Source organism: Pavona decussata, unplaced genomic scaffold (assembly GCF_977016875.1).
Source record: "Pavona decussata unplaced genomic scaffold, jaPavDecu1.1 SCAFFOLD_100, whole genome shotgun sequence".
Taxonomy (NCBI): domain Eukaryota; kingdom Metazoa; phylum Cnidaria; class Anthozoa; order Scleractinia; family Agariciidae; genus Pavona; species Pavona decussata.
Window position 1 is genome coordinate 3,089,780 of NW_028145515.1, and position 18,443 is coordinate 3,108,222.

Consider the following 18,443-nt stretch of genomic DNA (forward strand, 5'->3'; position numbering starts at 1 on the left):
TCGCACCAACGAGGATTTTATCTCCATCTTTAATAACAGTTTTCTGAAACATATGGTTTTCCATGTTTGTGCCTCCGATCCGGTACTGGCTGTGTTAGGCCCCGGTTCAGTATTGTGCCGGTAAAATGTATAAGCGCGCGGTCTTTTTCCGTGTGGTGGATCAAATTCTTTAATTACACTGTTTCATAGAAACTCTATCTATTCGATAAACCGCTCAACTAGCATTGACAACTGGCTAGAGATAGATGATCAGACATGATCTGCATGATCATCATTTTCGGCTTAGTGAACATGTAAATTACTTATTGGCTAATCGCCTAGCCTGCGTTGCAGCCGGACTTGTCACTCAAGACCTATAGAGAACTCGATTATATCAGGGATTGTATAGACTGTCTGCGACGTACTGGCTAGGCAAGCCACGAAAACATTTAAGGATCACATGCGACTTCCGCGTGTTTGCTTCGGGAAAACAACAGGGAAGTTGAGTGTATTTTCAGGTTTCGAAACTAGCGTTGCTTGGTTGAGATGCCTTGATTTTTGTGTACCATTGTAGCCTGTTTGGGGATATGAGATATACTCCCCCGAGTAAGGAATTAAGGCGCTACGTCACGATAGAACGGACAGTGCAAGCGAAATTCTAGCCTGCAAACCCTCCAGGCTCACGTGATTGGCTCTTTGGTGAGTCTATTGCGAACCTGAATCATTTAACCTTGGCAATCTGTTCGCCTGCTGCTATCCAATCTCAACGTCTTTTATTCCTATTATGGTAAAGTTCGTACCAATGCAATGCAAGTCAGCTTTGGCACAACACCCTCACTAAATCGCGCGTCGCTCTGACGAGTTCGACCTTGACAATTTGATATGTTAGTTATTTATACGCATTGCTCATAAATGAATGATTTCTTAACAATGGCTGGAATGCCATCGGTTCGGTCCGAACGAACTGAAGTATCATTCAGTGTTGTTTCACAGCACGAAACGAGTAAATTTTGTATTTTTTCTGCTTCACGATATGTGAACTTTCACAGACCGTACCCCTTCCCAGGATTTTTTTCTTCATCGTCCATTTCTGTTTTCGTTGTCCGGCTGGCTTTCTCCTTGGACACTTCCAATGTACACAGCAGCCGGTGAAACTAATCTAGGCAACCAGGGCCACGATAGAAATGCTTTGCCCTGTAGCCAGCGGCGCTAACCGGTTCTTTGGAACGCTGTAGACGAAACCATACAGGAACTGTTGCTGGAAGAGACCAGGAGTTTCTGCATACCAATAGACTTCCTAAATTTCCGTCTAACGCGCCAAGGGCGACAAACAATTTTAGCCAATTTTAACACGCCACGGGGAGTGGAGGGTCAAGAGAACAGGTGAACTGAAGCGCAACGGTGCTGTCTCGACGTGTTCTTTAAATTAATTTACATCAACGGAGACAGCTGGAGACCTAAATAATGGGTCAGGTTTGTTCAGAAATGGAATCTGGTGCATTGATACCGTTAATAATAATAATAATAATAATAATAATAATAATAATAATAATAATAATAATAATAATAATAATATTAATTTTTTATTGAATACATAACTAGAAATTACATATAATATATATGACGTAACGCGCGTAAATTACATAATTATTATTATCATCATCTTCAATCTTCATCATTATCAATGTCGTCGTCATCGTTACTGACACCATCATCATTATTATTGTTATTATTATTTGTATTTTTGTTATAATTTTAATTCATCTTTGACTATGTATGCTATGATAAAATGGGTTCCAATTTCAAGATCGCCGGGGATGGACTTGATAAGTTCTTCCTTGTCTGAAAAAAAAAAAAAAAAAAAAATCAGTAAACCGAGACCATAGGCTCCCGGAAAAAAGTGATTAGGTAAGCTCTCATCAGTTCATCAGCTAGGAAAGTTTGCTTGATATCTGGTTCCATTATGTGAGAAGCAATTAGTGTATGAACAAGATACTTGGATATAGTTGTTATAACTAGTGAACCGTTTGATGAAGGTTAGTTTTGTCTGACTTCAATATTGTTATTAAAATACTCACACTGTTCGATCTGCCTTGCATCTTTCAAGTTGTTTTATTTAATCCATTGCTGATCCTGATCTACACGGAGATCCAGCCTACAAATTGCTTCTGTTTAGTAGACTGGTGGTCTTGGATTAGCTTATAAAGTCATTGTTATTAGTTAACAGCATTGTTGGAGGCAGACTGCGTCACCTCAGTTTGACACTACAAGTACCTCTCTTTAGCCTTTCTCTTTCTGTCTTATAGTTCATAAAACAAAGACAGCAGGCGGGAATATTCATACTAAAGGAACCAGCCATATTTTCACATAGGATCACTGTAATGACCCCCCCCCCCGGGGGGGGGGTACTCCCTTATGTGACCTTAACGGGGACGTGCGGCACGATAGGGTATGGTTTTCAGGGTGTTTTGTCTTGAACGGGGTATCTATTTCACCACTTTCTGTCTTAAACAGGGTATAGCTACAGGGTGTTCAGTGCTTCATGTATGCCAAATAAATAGCGTAAACAGCTCAGCGATTCCCTGATGTCGTAAGTAGATTGTGATTGCCAATGCATTAAAATACAGTAAGAAACTAGTGTATTCTTATTTCATTCTAGTCTTAAACAGGGTGTGATTTCGGGTGAAATGTCTTAGATAGGGTCTGAAAATTTTGAATTGTCTTAAACGGGATAGGGAAATAAGAGAATTGTGTCTTAAACAGGGTCAGGGTTTGAACGCCCGGGCCGCACCTCCCTACCCAAGCATCTGTTGAGTACCCCACCCCCCCGGGTAATGACTTGCTATATCAAAGGAACAAAGTAAGTTAACGTGTGCTATTTCGTGTGGCTATCACGTCTGCCTGTTGAACGCAGGAGATTGGGGTTCGAGTCCTCGCCGCTGAACCATAATTTCACATATTACGTTATTTAACAAATAGATTCCATTTTGCCGTGCTCCTGTACTCTGATAACGCACAGATGACGTCAAAACGTGGTGAGAACAAAGAAGTACGCTACGAGCCGCAGGCGAGTAGCGTGACTGATGTTCTCACCACGTTTCAATGACGTCCTCTGTGCCTATCAGAGTACAGACCCACGGCAAAATGCAGCAAAATGGTATCTATTTGTTTTATACAATAACCAAGACATTTCAACACATTTCGTAAGCGAGCATCGCGTTGCCTGAGCTGAGTAAAAAACTTTCCAGCAAACTCCAGACCCCAAAATATTACAGCACGTAAGTCGCTTCACTGCGATTTGTAATCGATTACTCGCCATTTACCGGATTTCTATCGGCGACATATTCACGGCGACAAATATTTGCTTCCTTTTCACGTCACAACAAACTTCTAGCTTTTTTGTCCTGGTTGAAATCACTCTCAACGGTCTTTGTCCAATTTTTTTATTGGGCAGTTTTCCTTTCATGCGAAAATTTGTCTGGTTTTGTCCGCTACTCGCAAAAACAGTTTGCAAAACTTTGTTGACCAGTCGCTCTGGCTGGACTCTAGACTCTGATCACGTGCACGGTCACACCACTCGATGACGTCAATCGTGCATCTATACTCGAGTACTCTGATCACACACTTCTCTAGACCAATCAAAACGCGAGTTTTACACTGTTCATTGTATAAATCTTGCTTTTTCACGTTAACTTATAGTTCATAGGATCAACTCCGTCCCAGAGCTTTTCCCTTCTAACTCCTCTGGGAACGAGGTTGTTCATAGGATGTATAGTTTTCGGGGACCGACGTACCCTCTCCCCACACCCCGAGGGGGAGGGTAGAGGATAGGGGGCCTAGGAAAATTGGGAAACTTTTGCTTCGCAGAGGACCACACGGAGACAACCAAATAAACTCCGTTACTCCGTATAGCCCAGATATTTGGCTGTATAGAGAGCTAGGCTCCCTCAGAAATTAAAAAGCTGCCTTAGTTTCACCCTCGGTTGTCCTTGGCCCTCATCATTACTGGAACCTTCGTAGTACGCCGGGGGTGGGCGGGGGGGAATTAATTTTTATTATTTTGGAAGGGTCTCGGAGATAGACTGTGAAGCGAAAAGGGTGGCAATTAAATCCAATAATTAGAAACGGATAGCACAAAAAAAGTGCAGATATTTGCTGTCGGGAAATGCAACGCAACCTTACGCTTACCCAGGGCCACCTACTGAATATTCCCAGCTGTCTTTGTTCCACCTATGGGCTCCTGGTTTGCCATGCCGTCGGATAAAAATGACTACCTTGGCTTGTCGTTAGTATACAACAGATCCAAAACCAAACAATAACAAGAGATGTAAGCAACCTTTTTGTGATCTCACCTTTTACGACAGTAACAATAAAAATGTTTTGCCGGATCACCCTGTAAGGATTTCAAGTTGAGAGTTCTACATCCATTCATTCATGATCTCCCAAACTGTAATCTTCTCAGTGTCAGATGTGAGAATGCACGCCGATGAAACTAATTTCACGTTTGCCTCCAAAGATCCTAAAGAGCTGTTTTCATCCCTGACTCACGATCTAAGCAATATGAAACAATGGCTCGACTCTAACCGTCTAAGTCTCAATACCCTCAAGACTAAATGTCTGTTTACAGGCACAAGGCAGAGAATCTCTTTGCTCCCTAGTGAACCTCACAAATGCCTTGATGGGCATTCAATTGAAAGTATCAATAGTTACGAATGCCTGGGCGTTCAGGTTGATGAAACACTCTCGTGGGAGGCTCACATCTCCGAAGTCGTCAGTAAAGTTGCTAAAGTACTTGCTGCCCTGAGGAGGCTAAGACCGATATGTCCCCAGAGTACCGCCTTGTCACAATTTACAAGTCATTGATTCTTCCGCATCTCGATTATTGCAGCGCTGTCTGGGGCTGTATCGGTAATGGCCTTAGCTAAAAACTAGAGAAATAATATAACAGGGTCTAGTTGGGACGTCAGATCGGCCCCGATCCTCCATGCTCTTAAATGGAACAGCCTCGCTGACAGACGTGCAAAACAACTGAAATCTTTAATGTTCAAAACTGTAAATGACCTCGTACCCGAATACCTGTCTGATAAATTCGCTAGCGTTAATACCATTTATAGACATAATCTGCGAGGTGCACAACATAACTTGTTTGATTCCGCGACCGAACACTGAGGCCCTCAAGAAAAGTTTTCGTTATAGGGGCGCAGTAACAGTGACAGTCTGTCAGTGGAGGCTAAGCAGGCCACTACTTTACATAGTTTCCATTCCGCTATTGTATTTTAGAATTTATCTAACTTAGTTTTTGCACCTATTATAGGATTTTTCAATTGTTTTTGTTAATTTTAATGCCTTAGCTTTTTAGCACTAGGTTTAATACGCACGGCTCTTTAGAAGACCACGTTTTAGTGATAAGGATTCCGTGGATAAATAAAGTTGTTATTATTATTATGTTATTAGTAGGGGACAATAGTTTGTTTTCGATGTGGAAAGGGGTACCATTCAAATAAAGTATGGTCAGTGTGGTTAAACCTCTGGGCGCACCCGTGGGTGAGGTCAGCTGAGTACTCACTGACCTCACCCACGGGATTACTTTGGGACAAGAACGACTGCTTATTGCCACAAGCCTTAGTCTTTCTTTCTCCCAGAGGTTGTCAGTTCGAGTTTCAATTTTCAGTTCACTTTCTTAATCCACAAAAGAATTGAGCCACAAAGCCGCTTTGCCTGCTTCCGGTGAAATCGATCTCACTGGAAAAACCCATAGAGAAGTGAAGGGAACTTGTTGGTTTTTAGTGTCAGTCTGGACTAAGATAAATGTACACTTATTTGCTTGAGTCAGAGTATTTTGGGCGAGAGTTTCGTGAAAGAATACATCCATCTCCAAGCCCCGGAACGGTATTTTGTATTCCGGCTAAAGTAGTTATGACTGATGAATTTTCATGCGCACACGCCATGCAAAGGATTAAAACGAAAGATTATGTAATTCCGCAGCCCTCTTAAGTTTCCTTTCATGATCAAGCATTTGTATTATCCCTTAGTATAAATATTGTTCACGTTCCTCTACTGACTGAAAACAACAGGTGACGGAAGAGGCGCGTAAAATTAAAATGCACAAAGAATCGACATTTCCTCGTATAAATTGATATTTTTATTTTCTCGATAGGTGACAGATCGCGACAGCATATTTCTCAATATTTGTAGTGTATTTCCCAGCGATTTCTCTTTATTTACACGATAATTTCATTTGAAAATTCATTTATAAATATCTTGCTTGATAACTGATCCGATAGAAACAACAGAGCCTGCCCAAGCAGCACCCGAATATTAATAGCACCCTTCTGGTTTAAAAATATCGTCTCTATTGTCAGCGAAACAATGCACCATTATGCGCATGACAAAACATGAAAATAATTTCTAATTTCCGGCCACGAGTCCCACGTATTTTAAAACAGCAGTCTCTCCGTTCTGTCCGCCTATCCTTGCAAATGTTTCAAAATAATGTCTCTCCACCACGGTTGGATTGTACTGTTTTCTTCCGTTGTTATTTTGGCATCCATTGGGAAGACACGAGCAAGGAAATCGTCCGTAATCCACCTGGCAACCGATCCCACTCAATATGCACTCACATGTTTGTGGATAACATATGTCACCGCAACTACAACCGCATATTACGCGGCTAAGTCTAAGCTGTGCACAATCGCGTTCCTCTTTCTTAAGAATTCGTCGAACGCCGGCAGTTTTTAATATACTCCTTCTGGCTTTCTGTGAAACCGGCGCGAACGGCTTTCGATCGCCTCTCGCCGCGTCCAACGCCAAATCGATTCGTGACTTCTCGATGGAGACGTGTTTTCTCGCCATTCCGAGCGTTGTTCCTCCCGTCGACGGCACCGAGACAAAACCTTGCTTTCTCGGGAAATGGTAGATGGTAACTTCACCAAAGCTTACCCCTTTGTTTTTCAATCGCTTCAAGCAGTCGTCGCTTTCATCTCCGCTAGAACTGCTGGTACTGTGTTTTCGCTTTCCCATTTTTACGCCGGCATAAAGTAGAATACCAAGTTTACGAGACTATGTTGTGATGACTTCTCGAGTTTCGTGCATCACTATTTATACCTTCTTCATTTGACCCTATTTTCAAGATACACGCACTTTTTCCCGGTGACGTCACAGGCACGCAAAAAATGACGCTCGAATTGCAATCGACCGATTCAATTGGTTGACGTGTGGAACTCGAAGCCCTCTTTGTTGGTCGGAAAGGCGTTGAAAATTGGTTGGAATTTCATATGCTGTGCACGTAAAACGAAAAGGAAATTTGCGTTTTTGTTTAAATTTTTGCCTCAAATCCTCAAAGACTTTATACAGTTACGCTTTCGTCACATCAGCGCTCAAAGCGATGACTTCAAATTCAAGTGGGTGTCCAATATTTTCAGCATCGTAATCATCAGTTATTTTTTTCAGCGACACAAAACCCATCATGATCCCTTAATAACGTGGGCAAAAATAATCATGCCTTTTAGCGTATTCGGATTTGTTTAAGTTAACCTCTTATTATTTTCGCCAAATAAAATAGAATATCCATTTTTCATTGTCTTGGTTTTCGATCTCTGGAAATCGTCAGCGCGGTCAGACGTGCAGTTTCCAACCGTCAGGGGAATCTTGAGCAATCGAGAACTTTCACGAAGATAGAACGATTGGCGATTAAAACTGAGATACGACAAATTATACGAATAAGGTTTAAACACATCGCAAGTATAATAACAAGGGTTCTGTAATTCTGTTTTTAAAACCCACTGAAAGCGATTGATAGCCTTGGGCATCAAGCACTTCGGTTGAAACTTTACTCCAGATCATGAAAATAATTATTGGCAGCGAAAGCTCAGTTAACGAATTTATAGCGAAACGTGCTTATTGTAGAGAACGTGACTCGATTAAATATTAATAACTTCTATACTTTCGAAGATCAGTTAACATGAATATTCTATACCTGTGTTTTCGTTGAGGGGTACTGAATTTACACATTACCATGGCAGTGTTTTGAGTGTTTAAGATTTTGCCGATCGACTCGACCTTCTTAGCAAGTGGTGTTTAAAATTGGAGCTGATAAAACGTAATAATATTTTTGTGTCATAACTTTTGTGGGTACATGACGACAAAGAAATCTATTATTCTTATCATTCAAAATATTACCACAAGCAATAAAATTAAACTAAACAAGGTACAAACTTGTTTTATACATGTATACTTTTATCAAATCTTTTAAGCTGATTCTCTATCTCTAGTAAGTCAAGACCTTTTGCTGTTCATTGGGCTGTATTTTATACCTATAAACCTGACATCATACCTCTTTCCTACAACCAATTTAGTGGTTGACTAAATTCATGACAGCACATCAGAAAGATTCTTTGTATTTACAATTGATCCAATATGTTCCCTTGGTTGCGATTGGTCAAAATATATGTGATAATTGATGTATTTGCATTTGTATGGTCGCCACTATTAATAATTCTGCCTTACAATAGAACAAAGGCATTAACTATTCCCGGAAATTAAAAGCTGAAGGAGGAAATCAGTCGAAAATGTTTGGTTTCCCTAGCAAGACAAATTTAAAAATTTTAACTGGCGAAATAAAATGTTAGCATAACTGCGGGCTGAACTCGACTTTGGGTCACGCCTCTGAGCAATGATAAAGGTTTGTTTATATTCAGACTGATGTGATATTACTGAAGTCGATCCGAGATCGATAAATCGACGGTTTTGAAATTTAACGCCTTAGCTTGCGAACAAAACGACCGAATTCTACCGGAAGTTGCCAAACAGATCCGATCGAAAGCGGTTAAATAGTAAGTAGTTGTAGTTAACTTGTCGTTTCTATTGGCAACAACCAGAAGATTTTCCGGCTTGATATTAAAAACGGTCTTTCAGCTGTTTATCTAACATGTCATGTCGAAAGAAAGTCGCTATTCTGTGCCATGCGCGTTTTAGCGGCTTTAGATTGGGTTTCACTAAGATAAGAACTAAAAGGTTTAATTCCATTTTTAAAAAATAGGAATCACGGGAGCATGATAAAGGTGGCGGAAATGGAATGACCTTTGCTGTAGTCTATTCATAGCTCTCTCTCTTCCGGTTGCTAGAAAGCTTTGGACGCACGTAGGGCTGTTTTAACCGAGACCATTCGCGGAAAAGGTTTCATGACAGTCAGCAGGGGCTTAGAATTGGCCAAGTGAAAAATGGCCGGCCGTTTTTTAACTGATAGCTGAGAAAAGTTTGATAACAGTGTTAGCTGAAACGGGGCCTGAGTTTAACAAGGAACATTTTATAGTGAGCAACATTTTACTTGCAAATAACTTGCCAATAACTGTGTGTTTATACCAGGCCCGAATAAGTTACTGATGAAGATGGTTCCGAGCTCCTCAACAGTTGTTTCTAGAAGTCCAGAGGTCGCCAGAAGACGATAACCAGCCTTCGTAAAGTCTCCGGAAAGAGATTGAAATCACTCGAAAATTGTTCGCGAATCTTCGGATGAGTACTCGACGCTGTTTGGCTAATGAGAGGTATACCGTTGATATGATACAAAAGCGTAAAAATACATGAGAAGTAAAAGTTAACTGAGATCCAGCATAATTGGTTGATAGCTGGACTGAAATGGCCGAAATTTTAGCTGATAGCTGAGAAATGTGTAAAATATTAAAGATCGTCCGTACTAATACAGAGGTATTTTTGCACAGTTTATTACTATGCGGGAAAAACAGATCTCAGCAAGGGCTATTGGAATCCAAAAAGAAAATTGGGGGTAACCAGGCATTTTGCAGAGATAATTAAGAAACAATAATTCTAAAGAGTTCTAAAATACAAAGCAATGTATGGCATTTTTTATCAAATTGAAGCTTAATTTATAATTTCTGAAAAATGCATAGTTACCCCCAATTTTCTTTATGTATACCATGAGCACTTGCTAAGTTGTGCTTTCTCTGCATACAGTCGAACCTGTAAATAACGGCCCTGTATTAATCGGCCACCCTCTATTAAGCGGCCAGTTTTCAAAGTCCCAATTGTTCGCTCATACAAACACTGTATTTGTTACCTGTATTAGGCGGCCACCTCTATTAAGCGGCCGCGGAGTCCTACGTTTGTCTTTCTTTGTTATTTTTACCTGTATTAAGCGGCCACCCTTGAATGGGAACTAAGCCATGTTATTTTATGCGGTATTTTATTGTGTTTAAAATGCGATCCAGCATCACTATAAAGAAATAACATGTACAAAGCCACTGTAAGCTGATACTCGGCCGTTTAATATCGTTAACGCTTTTCAGATGTCCGCACTGTGCTGAAGTACAATACCATATCACGAACGCGAAAAGGATTGTTTTGAATATGCTTCACTCTCTAGCAAGAAATTCATCTTTAATTAGCTTGTTCTTCAGCCATGTGACATTGAACATTGAGCGTAACAACTATGAAATGACAGAATGAGATATTTTGTTGTGAACTGTAAGTCATAGAAATAGAGCGCTGTAATACCGTAGAAGAGTAGAGGACAATTTATATTTATTGCATAGTACTTTTACACAATGTTGCGTATATTATACCGTTAAGTTACAAGTTGGCACTGAACGTTTAAGTATCGATCGCTTGAAAGAGTGTTGATTGTCCTATTGTTTCCTTGCATGAAGTGTTTTGTATGATACGCCATTAAAATTGACATTAGACCACGCCCAGTGAGTATTTTCAGTGATCCTGTATTAAGCGGCCAGTTCCTCAAGTCCCGAGAGTGGCCGTTATATACAGGTTCGACTGTAGTTTTAAACCGCGCAAAAATATCCCTGTGTTAGTAGGCACCACCCAAAGGAAACCCGAGTATCTCAGGATGCGCAGAACGTGTGCGCAGTAACAAAAATAGGCATCGTCCTTAAAGGTGGATTTCCACTGTCGCGTAAATTTTAGGTGCGTGGGCTGACTTTACGTACGTAAACAAAATAAGAAGCGACGTATGAACGGCTTGCGTAAACGTAAAAAGTTGAGCGCTGTTCAACTTTTTACGTTTTCGCACGCGGCTCATACATCGCTTATTTTATTTACGTACGTAAAGCCAGCTAAATTACGTCTGTATGCACGCGAAACTTACACGACAGTGGAAATCCACCTTAACTGATAGCTGAGATGATCCACCATCCCCTTGCAGACCTTCTTTAATTTAGCACCGCTGTCACTGTTGGGTTTGCACAAACAATTCGACGCGGTTGGGTTGTTAACACTCTATTCTCATGTATCTCTGCATTTACTTGTTTACAGCATCATGGCGAGCGATTTCACAACATTGTCACTACCGGTGAAAACTAAAGAAAATAAAGGACAATACAAAATAAACTTAAAGAAAAGGCGAAAGACAAACTAAAGGTGCAAAGAAACTTACATTTTGTGCGGATTTAAACGACGACTTGCTTATAAACTGCGAAGATTCTCAACACACATTCAAGCACGTGCTTCGCTGAAAACTCACTAAGATCACATGATCAAAATACTCGCTACTTTATGTAACGGTCACGAAATGTGAAATAAAAATAAAACGTAAACAAAGTCAAGTCCAAGTTTGTTCATTTTGACACTAAACATTCCGCCCGCCTTGGGACGATCCGACTTAGGACGCCCAACGTCTCTAGTTCACAGTTAAAGCTTTAGCACTATCAAGGTCATTTTCCAGAAGGCACAGCTTCTGGATCGGTCGAATATAGACAGAGTCTTTAGTCTTGACCTTAACCGTCCTCACCATCCCGTCAGAGCCAGGGTAGACCTCCAGAACTCGGCCCAGACTCCAATACCCTCTAGGTGCACTGTCATCCATCAACAAAACCAAGGCGTTTGGCTTCAGGTTAGGTAGGGCTCTGTGCCATTTCCCTCGAACTTGCAGTGTCGGCAAATATTCGCGCAACCACCTCTTCCAAAACAGGTCGGCAAGGAATTGAACTTGCTTCCATTTCCTTCTGTACTGGTCCGCCGGTTGAAACACACCTGGAGGAAGGCAGATTGTTTTCCTTTGCATCAGGAAGTGCGCAGGCGTGAGTGGCTGGAGGTCATTCGGGTCATCAGAATTAGCTGTCAGAGCCCGACCATTTAGTACTCGCTCAACTTCCGTCAGAAGGGTTTGGACGACCGGCTCAGAGACCATTTGGGTTCCAAGGATTGCCTTCAGGACAGTCTTAGCACTGCGCACAAGACGTTCCCAAATTCCTGACATGCTAGAGGCAGTTGGCGGCTGGAAAATCCACTTGCATCCACGCTGAAGTAGCTCACGGTCAATTTTCTGCTGATCCCACTGCTTGATCTCTTCTCTCAGTTCTCGTTCCGCTCCTTCAAAGTTGGATCCTCTATCACATCTTAATTCTGAAACCTCTCTATGGCGATTGATGAATCTCCTTAGGCACATTATGAAGTCATCTGTGTTCATTGACTGGACTAATTCGAGGTGAACAGCACGAGTATTCAAACATGTGAACAGACAACACCAGCGCTTTGCTGTATCTCTGCCATGCTTCACTTGGAGGGGACCAAACAGATCCATTCCCGAGTACGAGAACGGAGGCTGGTAAGCCATCATGCGGCTTCTTGGAAGGGGTGCCATTTGCTGAACTATTTGTCTGGCATTCAACCTTTTACAACGAAGGCATCGCCCAAGGATGGAACGGACAAGAACTCTAATCTGAGGGATCCACAGCTTCTCACGCACCCTTGATATGAGGTGCTCGCGCCCCAAGTGGCCAATTGACTCACGAACATGGCGAACAATCACTGCTGTTATGGGATGGTCTCTCGGTAGAATTGCTTGGTTCCTAGCAGCATCAGCGACGGGTGGAGTTACTATGCGGCCTTCAACTCTCAGAACGCCATGGTCATCAAGCATTGGGTCCAGGGCAACTATACTGCTGGACGGCCTCACTGCACCTTTGGCCTTTAGGTCTTTAATTTCTTGAGGATAGGCAGAAAGTTGAACGATTCTCGTGATGGCTATAGTAGCTGCATCACAATCTTCAAGGGTCAGGTGGCCCCTCTGGGTAGTCTTTCGATTGCAAAGAAAATGGACGAAGCGTATAAGCCAAGCAACCCGACGTCTTAGCCGGTTCCAATCAGAACAACTGTTCAATATGCGATCCATGACATCTTTGGCCGTTACGCTCAGCGGGCTCAATGCAGAGGAGTCTGTCTGTTGAACGACAGAATGGATGCTTACATCAACATGATTGGCGTGCGCTTCTTTCTTCAATTCTAAAGCTTCGTCCGGGACTTCCTTACAGTCTGCAGTGGGCCAGAGGGATTCTGGCTGCCAGAGAAATTCTGGTCCTCATAACCAGCGTTGGTTAAATTTCAGATCTGAAGGGTTCAAGCCACGGGAGACATCATCAGCTGGGTTTAAGGCACCTGGTACATGATTCCAGTCATTAGGATGTGAGTTTTCTCTAATCTCTTCCACATGATTGGCGACATAGGTTTGGAATCGGCGCTTCTCATTCTTCAGGTAGTGAAGCACTATTTCGCTATCTGTCCAGTACTTAGTTTGCTGTATGGGCAGATCGAGCTCTTCTCTCAACATCTTGTTTAGGCTCGTGGCAAGGACAGCTGCTTGCAATTCAAGCCTTGGGATGCTAGTGATGGGATGGGAGCATTTCTTGCCTTTCCCATGACAAACGAGCAATGGATGGAGTCATCTGGATCTACAATCCTCAGGTATGCTGATGCGCCATATCCAACTTCGGAGGCATCTGAGAAGACATGTAACTGAAGTCTGCATTTCTTCGGGTCCACTCCAGGAGGGAAGTAGTAGCGTGGGATACGGAGCTCGGACAAGGAGGGCAGCTGTGTACTCCAAGATCTCCATCTCTTTAAGAAGTGTTCTTCCAATGGCTGGTCCCAGTCTAGCTTTGCCTTCCATATGTCCTGTATAAGAGCTCTTGCTGTGAGTGCTACGGGCACAGCAAATCCGAGTGGGTCGTACAATGAACAGACAGCAGACAGGATTCCACGCTTTGTCTCAGGACGGTTCAGGTTCTTGATCTCGAACCCCAATTCATCAGTCTCGACAAACCAACGAACACCCAGTGCTCTCTCCACCGGCAATTCATCTAGTCTTAGGTCCAGGTTTGGTGTAGCCCTTCTTTGGACAGGAATCGAAGACAAAACTTCTTTGCTGTTGGACATGAACTTCGTTAGGCGAAAGCCACCATGATCTAACATTTCGGCGAGGTCTGTTGCCATTCTGGTTGCTAAGGTGTTGCTGCTAAACGACGGTAGTGTGTCGTCGACATAGAAGTTCTTCTCAACAACTGCTGCAACTTCTGGACTGAATTTCTTCGAGTTATCAGTGGCAGTTCTCCTCAGGACAGAGTTGGCAACACATGGGGATGAAGTGGCCCCGAAGATGTGTACCTCCATAACATAAACGTCTGGACGCTGACTGTAGTTGTTAGTCCACCATAGGAAACGCAGAGCATCTTGATCTTCTTTGCGGACGCGCACCTGATGGAACATTGCCTCCACATCGGCAGCTAGGCCAACCTTCCCTTGGGGAAAGCGTAGCAGTACTCCAACGAGGCTAATGGTCACGTCTGGGCCTTGGAGAAGACTTTTGTTAAGTGATGTGCCTTCATACTCTGCTGCAGCATCAAAGACTATGCGAAGTTTCCCAGGTTTGTTCGGGTTCATCACTGGATGATGGGGTAAATACCAGGTGTGTGAGCTCTCTTTAGCTGCTTCTTCAGGGGTAAGCTTGCGGGTATATCCCTTTGATATGTACTCAGTCATAACTGCTCTGTACTTTGCAGCCATTTCCTCATTTCCTAGTTTTGTTAGCCGGTGCCTTAGCAGTTCGACTCGTTTTTCAGCCAGAGTACGGTTGTTTGGTAGTTGCGGCTGATCTTCTTTCCACAAGAGACCGACTTCATAATGGCCATCTACGATTCTTGTTGTGTCCTCAAGGATTTTTAAGGCTCGCTTGTCCTCGATTGACAGTGGCTTATCATCTGACTTTGAGGCTTCGTAATCCTCAATTTTCCAGAAGCGTTCCATCTGATCTTCCATGCCCACCGAAAGGAAGTTGACTGATGTTTTCCCTTTGTCGCCGCAAGTTAAAGGCCCTGCAATACTCCAGCAAAGCGGAAACCGGTAACCAAACGGACCGTTGTTGTCTGGTGGGACCCTGACTTCATCTCGCAAATGGGCAGCAGGTACATTGCTTCCTATGATTATGGATACTCGCTTAATGTCAACTTCTGGGAATGTCAGGTCTTGCAGGTGTCGATACTTCGAAATGTCAACAGAATCCGGTAAAATCTGCCCTGACTGATTGAGATCTGGGAGTACGTAGGCTTCATTGACTTCAATATCTCTACCGCACCCATCCACGGGACCGAGGGTGAACGACACCCGTTCACTTTCTATTGATTCCTCACTCCTCCTGATAGTCTTGATGCCAATTCGTTGCAAAGTTCCTTCCAGATTAAGCTGATCCGCAAGCTGACGATCAATAAGAGTGTCAGTGCAGCCATTATCTAGAAACCCGTACGTGGAAAGGGAATTGCCATCCTCAGCCGTGATAGTCACAGGAACCACATTTAACAGGACTCGACCTTGCGGGGCAAAAACCTCTGTCGTGCTCACTGAGGCCTGATGGATGTTGGTGGGTTGCGGTGCTGCACCAGATCCCATGCTTTGTTGCTGTGGAGGTACCGTAGCAGAACGGGAATTTGCTTGGTTGTGATTACTGCTTACGCCATTATTGGTTCTCGGCCGGAAATGACGTCCATTGCTGTTTTCCTTGTGTAAAAGTGTCAGATGATGCCCAGGACACTTGGAGCAGGCTGGGGGATCCGGACAAGTAGTGCCACTATGGGTTGGATTGTGACAACCACAGTTAAAGCAGAACCGGAAAGGAGGCTGCATACTGTCGCCTTACTGCTACACAATCGCACTGCTTAATGATTGGGCAATCCTGCAGACGATGGGGTGTGGATTTGCAGATTGAGCATTTGATGTGATTTCCTGGCTCTGGGGGCCTTTCAGATTTAGCAGGTGGTACTGTGGAGTCCCTGGGAGGTTCTGGTCGCCTTTCAATTTTAGTTGATGAAATAATAGAGTCCCTGGGAGGTGGTGGTTTCTTAATCCTGGATGAATTCCGGGTATCCTTGTCTTCACTATTCTCCCTCCTTTGTCTCTGTGGCGCAAAGATTGGGTTGTTTCTTATCGACGCTTGTCTCATAACAAATTTCGCGATATCCTGTAAGCGAGCGGACCTGCCACGATTTACCATCTCATAATTTTCAGTTTGCCACTTTGCAACAAGGTCGTTCGGAAGTCTGCTTACAATTCTCCTCAGGTTGGTAGCCACACTAGCCTCATGCTCAACATCACCTTTCAGGATCTTCGTCGCTGCATTCAGCTTCTCAGCAAAGTTCAGTACACTCACATTGTCCCCTGGGGCAAGCTTGGGACCAGATACCAAACCGTCAATGCAGGCTTGTGAAACTTGGATGGGTTTACCGAAACGATCCTCTAGAGTCTTTATGAGGTCTTTGTAGGAGCAGCCTCTGTTTCGTTCGATGACTTCCAGAGCTACACCTTTCAGACACTTTGGCAGGTACTCGATTTGCTGCGCGTTAGTTAGAAGTTCACTCTCAAGATGAGTGCGGGTCTGCTCTCGAAAGAAAGGGAGGTCGGCTGGATTCCCATTAAACTGTGTAGGCGTAATGCCATTTAGCAGTTGAACCTTCCACATGGCTGCAACGTGGTCCTTTGGGGTGGTCTCCTCTCTTCTGGTGTCTGGATCAGGCTTTGTCCTGGACTGAAATAAACCTTGAGGCGAGTGTTGTATGGGTGTATGGTTGGAGACATGCGGCACCTCCCTGTTAGACTCTTCTACAGTGGAGTAACTGGGCAAATGAACCGACTTGGAGGATGTTGGTATTTTATCAGAGGGGGTAGAGTGATCTACAGGTGAGATGCCCAAGGTTTTCTCGGTCTAACGTGGGGTTGACTTTGGAAGCTCTTGCCTTTCTGACTCGGAACCTTTGGGTGGACCTTCGCAGCTGTTGAGGTGTGTTTTCTCAATTTCGTCGACGGTCTCAAGCTGACCAGTTTCTTCATCATAGTCCCCTTCGATCTTCCAGTCCAGTTCGGCTAAAGCAGCCTCGTCCTCCAATCGCCTCAATTCCATTCATACCTTTTGCCTGGCCAGCTCAGCATCCTCTTCAGCTCTTCGTTTTGCTAGCTCCACTTTCTTCTTGGCCAGAAGCGCGGCTCTTAGCTTCTCTTTCTTACGAGATGATGCCTTAGAGGACACAGAGCTGCCTTGTGACTTCTCACTTTTGACAGAAATTTCATCGTCATGTTTGGGGGCTTCGTGATCCGTTCGCATTCGCTCTTCTTGCTCAAATAAGCTTATAACTGTCTCCTTTAGGGATCTGAACCTTTCCTCGACCTCTTGTAGACGTTTCCTCTGATTTATGCACGGAAGATACCTTGAATGAATTTCCTCAAAGGATTTCCAAGCACGAGTGACACTTTCTACCATTTGACCAGCAGATAGGACGTCCCAATTAGTGTAAAGACATGTACGTAATTGCTGAGTTTCAGTTGCAACATAGTCAGCGATTTTGTTCCAAGAAGATGCTAGTCTGTGCTGCTCACTTATTTCTCGCTGACGGATGACTTCACTAAAATCTATTTGAGTATTTGGAAGGGGATTTTGACGTAGTGAATAACCAAAGGCTCCTCAAGCTAGCGGGGGCCTTAAGACCTCAGGAGGTAATGGCAGCGGCCCCGATGTCAACAGGAAAATCTTCATTTGTGTTAGCCATTAGGTTTGTTCCAAGGTCCATTAAATTAATTTCCCCACCTGATTCAATCCGGCCAGTTCCTCGATCCTCAGTCCCGCGTTCCGGTCCACTAGTTTTCGACTCTCCAATACCACCACTCGAGGGGTCCATTACTTCTCGCAAAAGCCGAGCAAACGGCAATGTCCTTCAAATCGTCGCCTTGCTAACCAAAAATTTTTCACAATGTTGGGTTTGCACAAATAATTCGACGCGGTTGGGTTGTTAACACTCTATTCTCATGTATCTCTGCATTTACTTGTTTACAGCATCATGGCGAGCGATTTCACAACATCGTCACTACCGGTGAAAACTAAAGAAAATAAAGGACAATACAAAATAAACTTAAAGAAAAGGCGAAAGACAAACTAAAGGTGCAAAGAAACTTACATTTTGTGCGGATTTAAACGACGACTTGCTTATAAACTGCGAAGATTCTCAACACACATTCAAGCACGTGCTTCGCTGAAAACTCACTAAGATCACATGATCAAAATACTCGCTACTTTATGTAACGGTCACGAAATGTGAAATAAGAATAAAACGTAAACAAAGTCAAGTCCAAGTTTGTTCCTTTTGAAACTAAACAGTCACTGCTCTCTCGTGAAAGTAGGTCGT

General features: G+C 43.3%; 3 protein-coding genes across 3 annotated transcripts; all 3 read right to left on the reverse strand.

Annotated features, from left to right (window-relative positions):
• Positions 1-6,098: 6,098 nt before the first annotated feature.
• Positions 6,099-7,080, reverse strand: LOC146472353 (cysteine/serine-rich nuclear protein 1-like). Its single transcript, XM_085119687.1, has one exon. The coding sequence runs from the start codon at positions 6,997-6,999 to the stop codon at positions 6,388-6,390; it is 612 nt and encodes a 203-aa protein (XP_084975813.1). The 5' UTR covers positions 7,000-7,080; the 3' UTR covers positions 6,099-6,387.
• Positions 7,081-11,198: 4,118 nt separating this feature from the next.
• LOC146472354 (uncharacterized) lies at positions 11,199-13,121 on the reverse strand. Its single transcript, XM_085119688.1, has 2 exons — positions 11,381-13,121; positions 11,199-11,303 (listed from the first exon to the last, which is right to left on the reverse strand). The coding sequence occupies exon 1, from the start codon at positions 13,115-13,117 to the stop codon at positions 11,624-11,626; it is 1,494 nt and encodes a 497-aa protein (XP_084975814.1). The 5' UTR covers positions 13,118-13,121; the 3' UTR covers positions 11,199-11,303; positions 11,381-11,623.
• Positions 13,122-13,557: 436 nt separating this feature from the next.
• On the reverse strand, positions 13,558-15,663 carry LOC146472355 (uncharacterized). Its single transcript, XM_085119541.1, has one exon. The coding sequence runs from the start codon at positions 15,661-15,663 to the stop codon at positions 13,558-13,560; it is 2,106 nt and encodes a 701-aa protein (XP_084975667.1).
• Positions 15,664-18,443: the final 2,780 nt, after the last annotated feature.

Bases quoted from the DNA above. Each gene is read 5' to 3' on its own strand.
- LOC146472353 (XM_085119687.1), bottom strand. From the start codon at position 6,999: ATGGGAAAGCGAAAACACAGTACCAGCAGTTCTAGCGGAGATGAAAGC.
- LOC146472354 (XM_085119688.1), bottom strand. From the start codon at position 13,117: ATGGATCGCATATTGAACAGTTGTTCTGATTGGAACCGGCTAAGACGT.
- LOC146472355 (XM_085119541.1), bottom strand. From the start codon at position 15,663: ATGGGATCTGGTGCAGCACCGCAACCCACCAACATCCATCAGGCCTCA.